Source organism: Arvicanthis niloticus, chromosome 22 (assembly GCF_011762505.2).
Source record: "Arvicanthis niloticus isolate mArvNil1 chromosome 22, mArvNil1.pat.X, whole genome shotgun sequence".
NCBI classification, from domain to species: Eukaryota; Metazoa; Chordata; class Mammalia; order Rodentia; family Muridae; genus Arvicanthis; species Arvicanthis niloticus.
Window position 1 is genome coordinate 8,410,200 of NC_133429.1, and position 18,304 is coordinate 8,428,503.

At 45.0% G+C, this 18,304-nt stretch overlaps 1 protein-coding gene across 4 annotated transcripts in view; it reads right to left on the minus strand.

The window, feature by feature from the left end:
• The window catches only part of Syn3 (synapsin III), a 426,170-nt gene that overhangs the window by 42,557 nt on the left and 365,309 nt on the right, over window positions 1-18,304 (minus strand). Inside the window, exon 9 of one of the 4 annotated variants that reach the window (XM_076919819.1) lies at window positions 9,508-11,335. The exons of the other annotated variants lie outside the window; for them this stretch is intronic. Coding sequence (XP_076775934.1) covers window positions 11,312-11,335 — 24 coding nt within the window. The 3' untranslated portion in view covers window positions 9,508-11,311. Of the gene's footprint in view, window positions 1-9,507; window positions 11,336-18,304 lie in introns of those variants that run through there. 4 annotated transcript variants of the gene reach the window in all.

Below are 18,304 nucleotides of genomic sequence, written 5' to 3' on the forward strand. Positions count from 1 at the left end.
AAGGTCAGAATCTGGAGATGGGTCACTGCCTTGGTGTTCCTTGTAGTTCTGTAGGCAGAAATTCATGCAGTTCTTTTGTGAATCTGGTTAGCTCTGGAAAGGTAACTGTAAAGAGCAGTGGGGGATGGGGGGCTCTCCCTGTTTTCTAGCCATGGGTTCCCGCCATCGGGTCTCATCATTCCCACCAGTGACAATATGTGGTTTTGAAACCCTAGATCTTTGGTGACTTTTTTTCAAATTACCTAGTGGCAGATATCTTGTGCCACAGTTGAAAATGAATGCACGCACTGCCTTTTTTTTTTTTTTTTTTTTCTTGTAATTGTGTAAGGCTCCATAGTCTTACTGGGGAGGCAACACAACAGAAAGTTTGAAAATCCAGGCTGAAATCTCAGCCCCATCACTTACTTTCTTGAATGACCTTGGTAAAATTAATTAACCAATCTGGGCCTTACCTTCCTCATGTAGCAAAATTTAGGGAGCGTTGCTGGGTTGTTGTTGAGCACTGTAGTTGAACATTATGCAAGACCCTACATGTAAACGGTCCAGAAGGCTACTTGGCTCATCACAAACACTTAACAGATGATATCATTCTTCTTATTCCATCCTATACTGTACCACCCAGCATAGGGCCTGGCAGAACGTACATTGGACAAAGAGCCTATGTAGGGGCTATTAGTGGGGACCACAGGGTAAAGGAATTCACAAGTGCTGAGGCAGGCGCCGAGATTTACAGAACTTCACATCTAATCCAACTTCCCTTTGAGATGAATGCAGAAACAGGGCTCAGACCCTCCCCAGGAGCAAGGCGCGTGAGCACATTTGAAACTCACTGCACTGTTTCAGACCATTCAAAAACTTTACAGCAAGTGCTGGCCAGTGGCTCACTCCAGTCCAGTACATCCCCATCATGTCTCCCTGGAAGGCTGGGCTTAGAGTATGTTCCTTCCTGCTATGGCCAAGACACACTTTTTTTTTTTTAAAATAAAGATAAACACACAAGGTAGTTCACTGACCCGGGTTATTGACCAACCAGCTGAAAGCTGAAGGATAGCTACCAAAACCAAGAGCCAGTTCCGGGCAGTCACTCTGTGGTCTTACTTTTTGGCAAGAGGAGCTGGCAGGCCATTGGCAAACAGGCTACTCCTTGTTTGAGATAATACAAGAATAATCATGGCATACAAATGGAGACTTGTTTTCCTGTTTCTGTATCAGAAAGGCAGGCGTCCATCTCATTTCAAAGCCACAACAGCATACTAAAAAACTAGCTATACGGGGGGGGGGGGGGGGGGAAGGGGGTCAGGCTTCCTGCTTACCTCCTAGGAGGGTTTTAATGACTCTTGCAGCTACTACACTTACAAGGCAGGAGTACGAACAGGTTCTAGGGACGAGGGTGTGGGGGATTGGTTCAGTCCCAAATTGCCTACTGTGCATGCCTGAGGACCCAAGTTCAATTGTCAGCACCTATACAGATTGCAGGTATAGTTGGCACACACTTGTAATCCCAGAGCTGGGCAGGCAGATCCTGTGTCTTTGCCTAATCAGCAAGTCCTAAGTCCCAGTGAGAGACCCTGTCTTTAAAATCAGGGAGGATGGCTCCTGAGAAATGACCATCCACATGCATGTGTGCCTGCACATACATGGATATGCACAAGCTTTCCCTCCTCCTCCTAGAGGAATAGGTTCTGAGTAACATTATTGTCAGGCCATACCCATGCTTTAGCTCAGAATCAGCCCTTGAGCTCCTCCCTGAAAGCTTAGAAGAGATACACAGAAGTTACGAGAGCCCTAAGCCAGTGGTTCCCAAACTTTCTGGGTTTGTATTGCCCAATTTAAGTGTTTTTTTTTTTTTTTTTTAAATAAGCATTCTTAGGCCAAAAGATACCAGTTTCATTTCTGAAGAGATTAAACCTAACTAGCTTAACAATTATTTACATCCTGATAAACTTAAGTGTTCCAAGAAATCGCAATGAACTTAAGATTTCATTACCAAAGAATTTAGGGATTACTAACAGGGTGTGTAAATCTGTTGGATGCTGAAGAAACTCCCAAATCACCAGGCACCACCAGTCTCATTTCCTGTCCCTCACTGAGTTTTTCACAAGGCACTTTTATTTAAAACACGACCTCCACACACTCCCACCAATTGAAGATACAATGCTTCGGGAGGCAGGCACGCAGGATCCAACCTAGGTGCTCTGAGCTCCATGGCTAGCCATTTGCACAGTGACCATTCATTGCTGGGAACTGCTGTGCTTTCTCTGGAAGCTCAGAATGGGCTGCGATGCCTCTAGAGCTCCAGGCTGCCTCAGTGCAGTACGGGAAGTGTGACTTTATGGGATTGTTTTCCAGGTTCTTCCCCAGCAGCAAGCAGCAGACATCTTCAGAAGAGTGTCCCTGGAGGAAGAGACCCCTGGAGGAACTAGCCAATGGGCCAGATGACTTCAAACCAGATCACACTGAAGGGAATTGAAAGAACAACCCTCCCTGCTTTTATTTTGAAAGAATTTTGCTGTGAAGCCTAGGCTGGCCTCAAACTATTAGATCTCATACCTAGCTTTCTGAGGGCTAGGATTTCAGGGATGGGTCACTGTGCCTGCTTTGATATTACTCTTCAGAACATAATGTAAGCTCTTTTCAAGATGAAGACACCAGAACTAGGGTGTTGGTGTGTGTGTGTGTGTGTGTGTGTGTGTGTAAATAAAAGTGGTTAGTGAGAATAAGCTCACTATTGGACTCATCATTAAGCATATTGAAACATACACATACATACATACATACATACATACATACATACACACACACACACACATACCCACTTCACAAGTATGCATTAGAAATATTTGAGAGAGTTGGCATGGTATTAGATACCTATAACCCCAGCATTTAATGGGCAGAGGCAGAAAGACCAGGAACTCATGCTTGACTATGTGCTGGGTTCAAGGTCAGTCAAGGCTACAAGAGACCCTATTTCTAACATAACAGTAGTTGAGGAACAGTCCCTGTTCCCGAGGATTTCAAAGTCTGTGTGGGGTAGGACCACAGGGGGACAGATAACTCAGTAGATGGTGACCAGCACCACTGAGGTACAAAGGCAGGATGCTGTGGGCATGCACCACATAGACCCTAAACTCTGCAGAAAGCTTCCCAGGGGCTATGGTAAACTGCATCTCAGTTCTCCTTATAGCAATTCCAGAGACTAAATTGCTCCAGAAGGAATCTCCCAGCAGGCCACCAGTTTTCCATCTCTCTAACACTGCAGGGTGTAAGAGCTAATAATAATACATAGTAGATGTTGATATGGGGATTTTTACAGATAGCAGTCTTTTCATATTCATTATTATTATTATTATTATTATTATTATTATTATTATTGGCTTGTATTGTTTGCTACTACTTGCCAGGGGCTGTGCTGCCAGGAAGAGTCTCACTGTGTTTACTCGTATCATCTCAGTCTTCAGATACAGTCTTGGGGGCTTCCTACCCAGACAAGCCCTGTCTCTAATAAAACCATAAAGCTGGGAACAATCTCTGAGGCAGACTGTTTAGGCAGTGGAAACAGGCCGTGCTAGGCCTCAGTGCCTGAGAGGAGGGGACCCCTGGATAGAAGACCTGTGTTGGTGCAGCTCCCTTCAGCCTGACTCGCTTGCACAGGGTTTACCTGCCATTCCTCAAACAGTCTGACCTTTGGAGTTTTGCATCTGCCGTCTGTCTTCTGCCTGTAAAGTTCTTCCCTCTTGTTTACGGTATTCTCTGTCTTCATTCCTGGCTTGACTATCATGACTTTGGGTGGTTTTTCTGATAGCTCCACTGCATTGCTCTCTTATTTAACAACCTGTTTTCTAGAACTGAGTAGGCTTTATAATGGCCTGTTTATTTATGCATTTATATGATGATTGCTTTTCCTACTAGGTCACAGTTTGTATATGACACAACACAGTATACAGTAGGTGCCCAATAAGTGGCCTCTGATGAAGTGAAAGGCAGAAGGACTGAATTAATGCTCCTGTGTCTGGGGGAGGAACATGAGAGAGGGCAAATTCTTCTCTCCTTTTACAAATGTTACTGAGGCGAGGGCTTTTGTAGGGCAAGAGGTTTGATAGAAGCAACTTACATGAGGAGGGGTTCGTTTTAGCTCACAGCTTAATCTTCCCTTATCACCACGGTTGTCTTAGTACTGTTCTATTGCTGTGAGGAGATACCATGAGCAAGGAAACTCTTGTATAAGAGTTATAGCTCTGAGAAGACTTCACAAAGGATTTGGGACTTGACAGCGAATTTCTCATGGTGTGAATGTGACCCATGTGTTTGTTTGAACACTTGATCCCCAGCTGGTGCCATGGTTCTGGGAATCCATGGAGGCTTCAGGAGATAGAGCCTAGATGGAGGAGCTGAAGCACGGGAAGAGAGGCAGAATTTCTGATGGAATTCTTTTTTTTCTAAGAGTTGCCTTGGTCATGGTATCTCTTCACAGCAATAGAACAGTGCACAAGACACAGTAATGGGGAAAAATTACGTTGCGAGCTAAAACAAACCCCTCCTCCTGTAAGTTGCTTCTGTCAAACATTTTATCACAGTAAGAGAAAAAGTAGCTATGATCCATTTCCACTTAGTAAATCCTGCTGGGTCTCTGAAAGGGCCATGTTGTCTTTCACACTTCACAGATAAGGCCTAGACAAGTGAAGGACTTATTTGAGATTACCCAGTTTGAATTCAGAACAATGCCTTCCATACTACTCTGGCTTGAAGCAGGTGATTAATGTAACTTTTCTCCTTTCTAGCCCTCTCCCATTTTCCCTCGTCTGCCTCTTCTTTTACATACTGTACTAATAGACAGGCTTAAGGCTGGCATGGTGTAACATCTGAGAGCTTCCTGGGGCAGGTGCCCAGTCTCTTCCTGGAAGGACTTGGGAGGTCAGACTCTGCCAGCCAAACTCCACTGCCAAAGCATCCTCCAGCTGGAATCATGGCCCCAATGATTCAACTCAAGAGCTCCTTGGCCAAGGCAGCCTGTGCCAGAGGACCCCAGCATGGCTGTGGTTCACAGCTGACTCACAAGGCAGGCTGCCACCACCCAAATCACCCACTCCACCTCTGGCTGGAGAGGAAAGCTGGGGAAACTGGGGTGGGGCCTTGGGTTGGGGCATGTGACTCAGCCTCTGTATAAATAATAATAATGACAATGGTCATAATAACATCAATGATGGATGATGACAGCTATACTTCACGAGTGCTTTTCATGTGCCAGGCACAAGTCTGCAAGCCCCATAGTAATCCACTTAGTCCTTGTAAGCATCCTATGAGGTTAGTACTATTATTCTCATTTTGTACATTAAATGCCAGGGCCCAGCAAGGATATGGTACTGGCTGTGGACTCAGAGCTGGGACACAGAAGCGCTGCCATTCCAACCCAAGGCTGTCTGACTCTAAGGCCTAGTTATTCATTGAACAAATATTTATAGAGCCCCAATTACAAGCCAGGCATTGTTGTAGGAACTGGGGGTGCACCAGTGGGACTGGATGGGAAGATCATCCACAAATAAATACATGGTAGCTGGGTGGAGAAGAACTTGGCGGGGGAACTGAATTGAGCTGAGCTGAGTGGGGATTACTAGGGGTCAGGATGGGGTTATTTCATATGGAGCTTTTTGGAGCTCTCCGCAATAAGGAGACATTGAACAGACACCTAAAGGAAATGGAAGGGTGAGCCCCATGCCTCCCTGATGGATCTTGGCAGAGAGCACAGTGTTGAGGCCTGAAGCTGGAGGTGTTGGGTAGATTTGCCAGACAGCATCCCCACTGGGGTGGAGGCAGTGGAGGGGACCCAGGGAAGAATGACAGGAAGGCCATCAGGTAGGTGAGGGCAGGTCATGGTGGGTCTCAGAGACCTCACGGGGATTTAAGGTTTTCCTTGAGATGACAGGGCCAACCATAGCCATGAGGTTTTGGGTCAGGGGACAGACATGGTCTTTATTATGGTGAAAAGGATGGCTTTGATGTGAGAAGGGAGATGGGTCAGAAAGCTAGCTTAATGGCAGGGCCTTGAGCAGAAACGGCAGGTAGGTTCTAGGACTATTGTGACGGGTATGAAGAAGAGATCTGCTGATAGGCAGAAGATGTGGTGTGAGAAAAAGGCCAATGTAAAGGATGACGCCAGGTTTGGAGTAGGGGCAAAAGGAAGGGCAGATGTCTTCTCCCTCCCTTAGTGCTGCTCCAGTGAGACAGGTTGTAGGAAGTGCAGGTTAGGGGGAGAAGTCAAGTGCTTCCCCCCACCTCCACTGAGGTGGTTATGGTCCAGTTCTCTGGGAGAGCCCATCTTCTTCCAGGTCTTTCTTGGTCCTGGTAGATACAGATGAAAAGGGTCCACATAGCTCCCAATGCAGAGAGCAAACATCATAGCATGGAGGAAATGTTCAACAGTGTAGGTGTTCCTAACGTCAGTGAGCTGAGATAAGGTGGGACCAATGCTTCAGTGAGTTCCCTAGGCCCATGAGCCCCAAGCTAGTTTCAAGTAGAGATTCCTTTTCTTTGCATTTCTCACCTCTGCCTCACCCATAGTGGCCTAGAACTCACTATGTAAGTCAAGACTAGCTTCTAACCAATGGTCATCCTCCTGCCTCAGACTCTCCAGTGCTGGGCTTAATGACATGGAGCTAACACATGTCCCGTTTGAGGTGATGTTTCCTAGAGCCAAAAGTAATCTTGCCTCCAAAGTAATCTTGATCTAGAATGAGTGCAGTTGCTGGTTACTGGCGGCCAAGCCTGCTCTCCTGGCTAGAGAACGCTCTTGCTGAAGTTCCTGTCAACAGCACAACTTTTCACTCTGGAGGAACTTAAGTACCCTGAGTCCTTTTTTTTTTTTTTTTTTTTTTTTTTTTTTTTTTTTTTGGCAGCACAGGCCTTTGGGTGGAGCAAGAGATAACCAAGATGATATCTTTTTTCCAAGTTCTTTCAGCTTCCTTCAGTGTGAGGGAACACTCACCTGTCTGCTACTTATTTCTATACCTACCCAGGGGGGGAGCATTATTGTATTTGGATTGGAGGAACTGAGAAGAAGCAAAGGAAACATGGTTCAGTCTATTTTTCTCCTCTTTTCTTTTGATATCTGTCTTTCACATGGAGACCATGCAATTCTCTTTTCTTCTTCAGATCAGGCTTGTAAAACTGAAGGCTGACCTGCAGGCTGACATTGGCTAGGTAGAACATCGTAATTGTGGTTGCAGGTAAAGGGATAACACCATCTTGGACGATTTAGGTTCCTTTCTAAAAGTGGCTATGTAGTTTTAACCTTTGCATGTACCCTAATATTCTCAGAACTACTAGATAAACTCATTGTAATGTATTACCAAGTTTAGCTGGCCTCAAATTTCCTACCCTAGTGTTTCCTGTAGATATTGAGTAGGATCTGTTCTTCCTGATACCTACAGGAAATTATTACTTTCTATAGTCGATTGACTCAACACCTTTGCCAACTTATTTGTTGAATATATTGATTTATGATCTTTATTCTGTGGCTACACTTCATAGATTCCCTTCCAGGGTATAACACATCACCCCTGGCATCTCGAATCCACATCCCTGGACCATTCTCACTCATATTTGTTTTTCTCTTTCCTTTAAGGCAGATAATTTTGGCACCCAACACAGGACCCAAAGAACATCCACATACATAAAAAGAGTTTCCGTGACCGATGCCAGATAACACCAGAAGCTCATTGTGTCTCCTGAGCATGCTGTTCTCTTAGTGGATGCTGGTAGCTGTTTTCTGTGTTCTATACTTTTCTTTGTGTGGTTGCTGGTCCTTGAATTGTGGAGTGGCTGTTGTTATCTGCAGATCCTTTTGTTTCAAAACATTTATGAGAATCTTTGTTTGCTAGCATTAACATTTTTCTCTTGCCACTATTACCCATTTTTGTTTCCTTCTCTTGTTTACCACAACATTGCCCATTTTAGCACAGAAATTCTATGAGTGTCTGTTCATAAAGACATTGATGGTAAAAGGTTTTGGTTTCCTCCAGACCAAGAGAGTGTGAAAAAGCATAATTAGATGGCCATTTTTTTCTGCTTTGTGGAACAATTGGGTCAGTGTTTATATTAAGTCTTCTCTAGAAGTTTGGTTGAATACAGCAGTGCATCTTAGAGTATAAACTGGTGTATTCACCATGAAAATTAAATTCTATGCACATACAAACACAAATAAATAAATGTCATAATAATACAATTATAATAATATAATAAAATAATATTAGTTATATATGATATCAAGACTATAATAATTGTATATTATTTTACTTTTCATCTTTCCTGTAAATGGCACTGTAAAAATTTAATTCAAACTCATCAAGGTGAGGACAACTTGGAGGCATTTTTCCTTCCACTATGTGATTTCTAGGGATTGAACTCTGGTCTTTAGGCTTGGTGGCAGATGCTTTTACTAGTTGAGCTATCTTGCCAACCCAAGTACTCACCTTTAAATACTTTTCACAATCTGAGATCTAATGCCCCTATTATAAAACAAAGGGAAACAGCCCATTTCTGTTAACAATACAATTCCTTCTAGATATTAATTCAGTGTTTTTTCCTAAGTGACTATACACTATGGGTAATGTCCTAGGCTTGGTGCAACTTCTCTGACCCTAACTGAGACCTGCTTTTCACCCTTTCCCACTCACTGCTCCTCTGTGACCACTGGCCTTGCCATGAGGATAGCAAGCTCTGTGAATGACTCCTCAGGCTGTCTTGTTCCTTGCTCAAAGCTATCCTTGTTCAATCTCCCCCGGAGTCTGAGAATTTGACCTTCAGGCTAGGAATCATCTTGGCAGACTAGAGAGGCATCATTCACCCATGAAATGACCCCTCTAGGATGGACCAGGTTTTCTTGCTAGCACTTGCCTGTTTGGTCTTTCATGGGAGTGCCTGGCACTTGAATAGCTCTGCTCCCTTCCAAGCCTCATTAAATATATTTCATACTCCTTCCTGGTGGATGGGAGAATAAAGGTGACTCAGTGCTTAGTAGGCTGAATTCAGATTGTTTGCAATAATAAGCAGTGGTGGCAGATGCTGCCCTGTGTTTCACTTAGGACTTTTCATTGCCTCAGGCCACATCTCTAGGTGGCTTCCCAGAGATTTCCATTTGGAGCACCTGCTTGGACTTCCCTGGGAAGGCCACAGGACCCAAGAAAATGAGAAAATAAATACAGCCAGAGGGCCCCTGGTATGGGCCTCACTGGGTCCCTTATACTCTGGACTCTTAAAAATTAATCATAAGGGTTTAGGTGAGAAAAATAAATTAAGAAGGAGAGATGGCTCAGTGGACTATCAAATGTTTAGCATCTGCAAGGACCTGGTTTGGTTCTAAGGATTAAAAAGAAAAAAAGAAATAATCAAGCATGGTCCCCAAAACCAGCTCACCTGGCTTTGGACTGTGTCTCAGTTTGGGTTTTATTGTTGTGAAGAGATACCATGGCCACAATAACTCTTATAAAGGACAACATTTAATTAGGGCTAGCTTACAGCTTCAGAAGTTTAGTCCATTATTATCATGGCAGCAAACATAGTGGCATGCAGGCAGACGTGGTGCTGGAGAAGGAGCTGAGAGTTCTACATCTTGATCCACAGGTAGCAGAAGGAGACTGTGTGCTGCACTGGGCATTGCTTGAACATAGGCGACCTCCACAGTAGTGACATACTTCCTCCAACAAGGCCACACCTATTCCAACAAGGTCACACCTTCTAACAGTGCTACTCTCTGTGACCAAGCATTCAGACACACCAGTCTATGGGGGCCATGAGGAGTGAGTTCCAGTGGAGTAGTTACTACTGTCTACCTGAGAGGTACTTCAGGTCACAGATTCAGCTAAGCAACCATTGCAGTCCTGAGGGCAGGGTACAAAACATTCAGCCAATAAACCCAGGCAGTGAAGGAGAGACATGACATCTGGAAGTACACTAGAAGGTAGTGGATGCAGCTCCAAGCTCAAAATAATCCACTTACTCTACTTTAGAGAAACCTGAATTAGAAAGACAACAAACTCTCCCAAGCAGGCTGATTTCAATTGGCATAAATCTTGCAGAAAAGAGAAAGATAAAAAACCTGAATTAACCAGATGTCAAACACCAACAATTGTTCTATTGCTCTGTTTCCATGTCCCTGTCTTGCAAGGAAAGAAATTTAAAACAAATTTATGCCCATGTGTGTATGTGTATGCACGCTCATGTGTGTACATTTTCATATGTATGCATGATAGGACATCTTCTGTCATCTTCAGTAATGCAGTCCCTCTCTTTGAAGCAAGTTTCCTCATTTACTTGCTGCTCATCACTTAGACCTGGTTGGCTGGCTGGACTTGGGCCTATTCTATGATAACATTATATTATCAACTTTTCACTTTGCTGTGGCAAAATACCTGAACTAAGTGGTTGAAAGAGGGAAGATTTGTATTGGCTCACAGTTTCAAGGAGTCACAGTCCAACATGGTGGTGAAGGCATGGAGGTAGGAGCATGTTGATTTGTGGTGAAGGCTTCTTTTTGTTCACATGGCATGTGCCTGGAAGTAAAGGCTATAGGCTGAAACTAAAGGTAGCTACAACCAATCAGGTCCTACCCCCTAAGGGCTCCACAACCTTCAATAGAGCCCCACAAGCTAAAGTCTGAAAATTACAAATAGGAGCCTGCTGGGGACATTCTAGAGTCAAGTCTTAACAACACTAATCCCATTCAAGATCCCTCATGACCCAGTCACCTTTCAAGATACTCTCACCTCCTAATACCATTGACTTTACATATGAAACATTTGGGTGTCACAGAGCAAGCAATCAGACCATAGACAGACAACAAGGCAGGCAGATATCAGGCAGTCTGCATAGGACACAGCAGGAGAGGGGTGTGCTGCTGTGCTTGCTTGTATGCTTAGTCATCTCCCAAAGCTTATTAGCCAGGCCAGCTTGGTAGAACTGCATTTAATGCACACCTAGGATTTACCAAATCATACCCTCTTCCCAGCCCACTAGTAAGAAAGAAATCAGATGAGATTTCATGTGGAGCATAAAGAAAGCTCCAAGCTCTGGGTGGAGCTGATCTAGATTCAGATTAAATACTGTAATGTGGAATGAGATCCTCTCTCTCTCTCTCTCTCTCTCTCTCTGCCTCTGTATCCCTCATCATCTCTCTATTTCTCTAAACTGGTGGTTATTTTATGTATGAAAGCCTTAGAAAATATGGATTCTTCAAGACCAGAAGGCGCTGATGTGAACATTGGTCTGGGCATCAGGTCACTGTATGCTGTGCAGTGTTGAACTCTGGGAACTTCCTTGTTTATCTCCATCTTGCTCTCCTCATCTGTAAATGAAGTTCATCATTATAAACATGCCATCTAGAGTGACTAAAGGTATAGTAAAGTCAAACATGTCCCCAGAACAATGAATGTCAGCTGTCTGTTACACCTCCATAGTAAAGACTCTCCTAAGGTTGCTTATTTATTTATTGTAAAGTCCAATACACATTAATATCATCCAAGCCACTTTATGCATGGGATTTTTTTTTTTTTTATTGGCATGGGCTTCTCTCTCCTGGTCCTCTGTGGGTTGCACCAAGGATGTGCTAGGTATAGCAACCCAGAGCTATCTCACCTTGAAGCTTCTACAGTTAACTGAATGTGGTAGTTAAACCCTCCTTATATGTTTCTCTGCTTTTTAGGGAGATGCTGAAAATATGCTGACTTGCTTTAACAACTGAGAGTGTTTGTCTACAGCCAAAGACAAACAGTGGTGTGGAGTTCCTTTTTGCCCGGTTGACTCCCTTATGAAGGAACTTCTGGGATACTAAAAGCCATGTAAACATTTTTGAAAAACATTACTGTGTGTGTGTGTGTGTGTGTGTGTGTGTGTGTGTGTGTGTGTGTGTGTGTGTTGGAATGTGACTCACTGCACAAAGTCAAAATGGTGGGAATATTGTATTGAGGTTTGGGGAAATTGGAGGTCAACGGTCAACTGAACATGGTAGCTGAGCCCTTCCTTCATGGTTCCTGGTCTTTTAGGGAGTTAGTGAAAATAAACTGACTGGCCTAAAATGTGTTTTCCCTTTCATTTCTGGTTAAAGTGTTCAGTTTGAGCTTAAAGCAGAAGCAGAAGCTGTACAGGTTTCTCTTCCAGGTGGGGAGGGAAGGGATTGCAGCAGGTTCTGGGAAAGGCCTGTTAGGGAGTGGAGAGAGCAGGTGTCCCAGCTGTTACTGTGGGGGTGCTGCCTACAGTGGCAACCTAGAGAAGAGCCCTGGTGTGTGAAGAACCGTTGAAGGCATCAGACCAACTCTCTTGGCAGATGAAGCAATGGGTTCACAGGTCAGACTAGCTGACATACAGTGTTACGTGCAGGCTAAGGATAAGGCAGGCATCAGGTGTGTTCAGGACCTGGCACCAACCTCCTTCTTCCTTCTGGTCCTCAGTGGATGATGCTGACGACTGCAGGGTGATGCAGATGGACACAAACCCATGAGTGACAGCTTAATAGCCTGACATGAATTTTCTATGTGCACTGGGAAATTGGATCTGGCTTGGAAACTCATAACTTATCTGTTCAGAGATCAGATACCTGCACAGATCCAGCTGTGTGGGAGGCTGAGACAGCAGGATGGCTTGAGCCCATAAATATGAGATCAGTCTAGACAACACTGTGAGATCCTGTCTCAAACAAACAAAACAAAAAACCCTTCAGTGCCTACGGTAGTGATATTAGATGCTATTTTACCAATGTGTTTTAGTTGTGCTGAGGTTGGAACCCAGAGGCTTACCTATGACTCATAGGACCTCTGTCATTATTGTTGGATGTGGTAGCACATGCCTTTGATCTCAGCTTTCAGGAGACAGAAGCAGGTGAATTTCTGTGAGTTCAAGGCCAGCCTGGTCTACATATAAAGATCTGGGCCAACCAGGGCTACATAGTGAAGCCCTGTTCTGACACTGAACCATATCTCTAGCTCTAGGATGTCAATGAGATGTGCTGGGACACATGCTTCCTCATGAGCAGGTAACCTGTGGTGCATAAAAGCTCACAGCTATGTTCACTGCTAGGGGGCACGATGCTGTGGGTCAGAGCCGGGAGAGCCTTTTGGTTTCTGCTAGAATCTGGGATAGTTTAGATTTGAAGAGGTGTAAACTTTCCTGGCGTTTCCAGAAAGTTGCTATCATGTCAGACCTGTTCTTGCCAGAGCTGCCTAACCCAGGACATAAGCAGCCCGAGTAGTGAATGAGTTACAGATGATGGATGAGGCACCAGTGGCTGCCACTTCAACCTGGGCCTGTGGGAATGGTACCCACATAGGTCTTCAAGGATGATCTCAAAAATCCCAGTTAAAACTTAACCAGGAATGGGGAGGTGTTTCGGTGATTAAAACTTTACCACAAAAGTGTGAGGATCTGAGTTTGGATCCCTACAATCATGTAAATCTGGGTGTGGTAGTGTGCACCTGTAATCCCGGTGTTTCTCTGCTGAGATGGGAGACAGACAAGCGAATCCCTGGATGCTCACAGGCTAGCTATCTTGGCAAACACAGCAGTGAACAACAAGAGCCTACCTCAGACAAGTTGGAAGGTGAGTACTGGTGCCAAAGGTTGTTTCCTGATTTCTACATGTGTGCCTTGCATACATGCACCTACACATGAAAGCACATTCACATGCGTACATACCATACACATACATACAGTGATTAAAAACAGCCCACGAGAACTAAAATAAGCTTTACTGGGAGCACCAACATAAGGGACCAATGATAAGCTAGTCCAACCTGATGAGTTCCTTCTAGACTCACAGTCTTCAGGAGGGCAGCTGCTGTGTTTGCTCACCACTGTGTTTCAGCGTCTAAGGCTCCACCTCTTGCTGAGTAGATGCCTGACTAGTGCAAAGGCTTGGCTCCTAGGCGACTGCCTGCCTCCAAGTTTCATGTGCAGGACATTTACTTCCCAGAGCTGCAGGTTGGAGGTGTGACCTTTGGGGTCTCTCCTCATAAGCAGATTAACCCATTCACAGATGCACAGCTTACCAAGGAAGAAGCATGGCTACAGAGGCAGGCTTTCCTTGGTACTTTGTCCCTGAGCTGTCTGGGTGGCTCAGAGGGAGTTTCTTCCATCTTGACTTGTTAGGACAGTCATGTGGGGTGGCAGGACAAGCTGGGAAGGCCCCATCAGCTTTCAGTCACACAGGAGAACAATGGGGGCTGAGGCTGAAAGAACCCAGGGGCTCAGGTATTTTCTCTCCCCAGCCCCACATTAGACTCAGTCTTCCTATCTAAGCTTTCTGAGCACTGAGATTCCTGCCATACAACCACACACTCAGCACCCAGTATTCTCTTCGTGGACTTATGTGTCTATCACAAACTAAAAATATTGAATTAAAATCACAGTGAATAAGATGAATATGATGCCGTTATTATTTATTTTGTAACTGAAGATATAACAGGGCCCCAGACCTTACTAGGTCTCCCCAGATCTTAGCACAACTGACCCCATGATGGAAGTACCATTCAGGCTGTAAAACTCAGCATGTAGGTAGATAACACCACCAGCCAGAACTAAAAACAAAGGCCAATCCATCCAAGTCCACCGTTATGGGAACGTCTCTAAACGGTCTGCATTTTGCTAACTGTTCTTGTTAGCTGAACTATGTCCACCCAGGACATGGACTTTGTGTTTAAAAGCTCACCCCGAGAAAGGCTCAGTGCTACACTGTGATCCCGAGCACCCAGTGTGGTCGCAGACTTTTTATTGGCTTAAACTCATGCCCGAGTAGTCTTCCCTGGTGGACACGCCACAGGAGTAAGTTCCATGTAGGGTTCATAAGAAAGGAGAGTTCTGATGTGACCCCGTCCACTTAGGCCCCTTGGCTTGAAGGAGAAACTGAAGCCCTGGGGTGGGGTGGGGGGGCACAACTGAGAGGGAAAAGGAGGAAGAAGAAGGGAGGAGGAAATATGGTGCTTAATGGTTAGGACCCCTGACCCCATCAGCGCCTCTTTCCTTGCTGAGGAAGGAGTGTGCTCAAATTCACCATTATTCACCAAGGGACAAAAAGCCCCACTTGGTTAGCAACTGAATGAAACCCAGAAGGCTGCAGGGCTGCACAGCCAGACACCTTCCAGGCCCCGCAGGACGTGGCCCTGCCTGCCACACCTCTGACCTCCTTTCTTACTCCCACCCCTTCGTGTTCCTCCAGATTCTAGAACTCATAAGGCTTAGTGCTGCCTTGCTACTGCCCTCACTACCCCTCTGCCTGCAACACCGTTTCTGTAGACAGTCACACAGGCTATAGACAGGTTCCTCAAGACCTCTGTGTCACTGCGCCCCACCCAAGGAAGCCCCCAGGGGTCACCCAAGAAGATCAGCTCTGCTGCTTCCTGGTCAGCTCCCAGCCCTTTTTGCACTCACTTCTGCTACAGACTGTCTTTCAGTTTCTATTCTCTCCAATAACTGAAAACAAGCTCTTGGCTGATAAATACACTACTGTATTGCTTGCTATTTGCACATGGGAGGTGGCTTGGACCTGTTTTACTAAAATCAACAGCAAAATTCCAGGTACTGACCATGGTGTAGGAGTGGGCAGTCCTCTTGAACTAAGAAAGTGGTTTTCAAATTGGACTCCAGGTAGTGGAGCATAGCAGTATACACATTATTACTCAGCTGTCATGTGAGGAGTGTTTGTCACAGTCTCTCACAGCCGTGAGCCACCCTGTCATGATGGACTGAGACCCTCTGACACCTTGGGCCTCCTTCACAAAGTTACTCTTCCCTTAAGTTACTTTTGTCAGGCAGATTCGAGAAAAGTAGCAAAAATACAGTCACTAAACGTTCACCAACTCCTCAGCTTGAAATAGCTGGGTATCACATCTATCCATATTTACCGGATAAATGCAAGAGCCACACCTTAGCTTTTTGGATTGGTATAACAAAATACCTTTGATGGCACAATTGATGAACAGTGGTCACCCATGACTCACAGTTCTGGACTGGAACATCCAAGATCAAGACGAGGAGACTCAGTGTCCTATGAGGTTTTATAGAGGAACCTTTTTCTGTGTCTACACTGTGGAAGGGGATAGTGCATTTCCCCGGCTTCTTTTGTAACTCTATTCAGGAGGGTGGTACCCTCCTGTTCTAATCACTACCTCGAGGACCTGCCTCTCCAACATCATTTTGAGGGATGCATAAAGGCCCAACTCATAAATTTTGGAAAGATCCCAGCATTCAGGCTACCACAAGCCACTGGGCTCAAACCCTCAAAAGCCTTTGCCCCTATTCCAAACCTTCTGAAGCCGGGAGCCAGGGAGCAGAGCCTAAAGTATGTTCACAGCCTGCTGCCTGTTTAGATGCAGCCAGGGATGGAAGGAGGGGGAGGACCATGAAGGCAAGTTTAGTGGACTATTTGGGAGTTAATTATCTTGCTTATTGTGTTGGGCTCCTTTCCTCTTTTCCCTTTAATAAATCAAATCTCCTGTGCCGGCGATGAGTGCTCGGGTCACTGATTCTTTGAGTCACATTTTTTACTGCATAGAGCTGAGTATAAGATTGAATGGAAGGGAAGGGAGGTACCGGACAAATGTCAGCCCCACGGGGAACACCTCCTCCTCCCAACTCCTGCTCATTGTGCAGGGGAAAGGACTGGCTTTCAACTGCCCTGGGCCCTAGCCTAGGCAGAGAGAGAGAGCTGAAGGCAGGAACACATCTTATACACACACACACACACACACACACACACACACACACATACACACATACATACCCACATACAAATATACATGCACATATACTCTCTGCCACAAAACAAAATAAAGATGGTATTTACATCCTGAAATAAACACAAAAATGAACAGTAGTCCATAGTATATGAAACTGACACTAAATAAAACTTTCCTTGTGTATGTGTAGGGGGTACATATGTACATGCTGTGTATATGGGAGTGGGAGAGTATACAAGCACCTGCTGTGTGTATATGTGGATATTAGAATATTAGATCACAAACTTGGTTGTCTTTCTTCTGAAGCTTGTGTTCTCTCTCTCTCTCTCTCTCTCTCTCTCTCTCTCTCTCTCTCTCTTTCTCTTTCTCTTTTTCTCTGTTTTTTTGTGTTCAGATAGAGTCTTTCACTATGACCTGGATCTTGTTAATTTGGCTCATCTAGAGGGCCAGCAAGCTCCAGGGATATGACTATTGCCACCTCCCTAGCACTGGTATTATAAGTATGAATGTTACCCTGCTTGTTTTTCTACATGGTTCTGGGCCCTCATGTTTATGTAGTAAGAATGATATGGTCTGCACTATTTCCAGGCCCTGAAATTAGAATTTCACTGTTCACACATAAAGTTCTATGGGAAGATAGCTATACACGTTCACCTATGTATCTATGGCTACTTAGTTCTATAGGAGCAAGATGAATAGCAGCAAAAGGGAGTGTATGTCCACTGGAAAGTGAGATGTACGTTGTTGACCTATGACCCAGATCATGGACAAGAAAAGAAGCATTGGCATCACCTGTGGGCTTGTTAGAAATACATAAGTCTTGGGCAGCACCTCCCAAACCCCACTTAGGCTGGTGACAGAATCTATACCTTAACCACATTCCTGGTGATCTGTCTATATAGGACCGTTCTGGAAGCAGCGTGGATCTAGAGGAGGTAAGTCAACATCTTCCTAATGGTGGCTTGCCTGTAGGATAACCCCTTCTGCAGTTAGCAGGGATCCTCATTAGCAACTTGGCAAACAAAAGACTCCAGAGTTGAGTGCTTGCCCAGGTTTATACACTTCAGAAGAATCTGAGCTAGGACTTCACCTCTCAGATCCATTACACACCTGGAAGTGTCAGTCATTAGGCTGTGCAAAGTGAAGGAAACTCCAAACCCCATGCCTGTAATGTGACAGTGGAGTCATCAACCTCGTGGCCAAAAGATCTAAAAACAACAGGGGACAGACTTATGGTAAGAGGATAAGAAGATCAGGTGTCCCAGGGGCTTCTTGGCCTCCCACAGTCTTAAATGGCTGGGGCTGAACTGTAGCTGTCTTATCTGCTGGCATGACCTTTGCCTCTAGGTTACCAATGTCTCTCCCTAGATTTCCTGATTCATTGTGGAATTCCTGGTCCCTTGGGCCATCTGAGATTGCATCCTCTGGTCTAAAATAATGGCCATGCAGAACAGTACATGAGTCACCTGCTAGTGATGCAGGTTATGGCAGGCCTGCATTTTGCATTTTTAAGAGGCTCCCAGTGTTGTTACTGCTGTTGCTACTGCTGCTGCTACTGCTGCTGCTGGTGGGGGTGGGGGTGGGGGTGG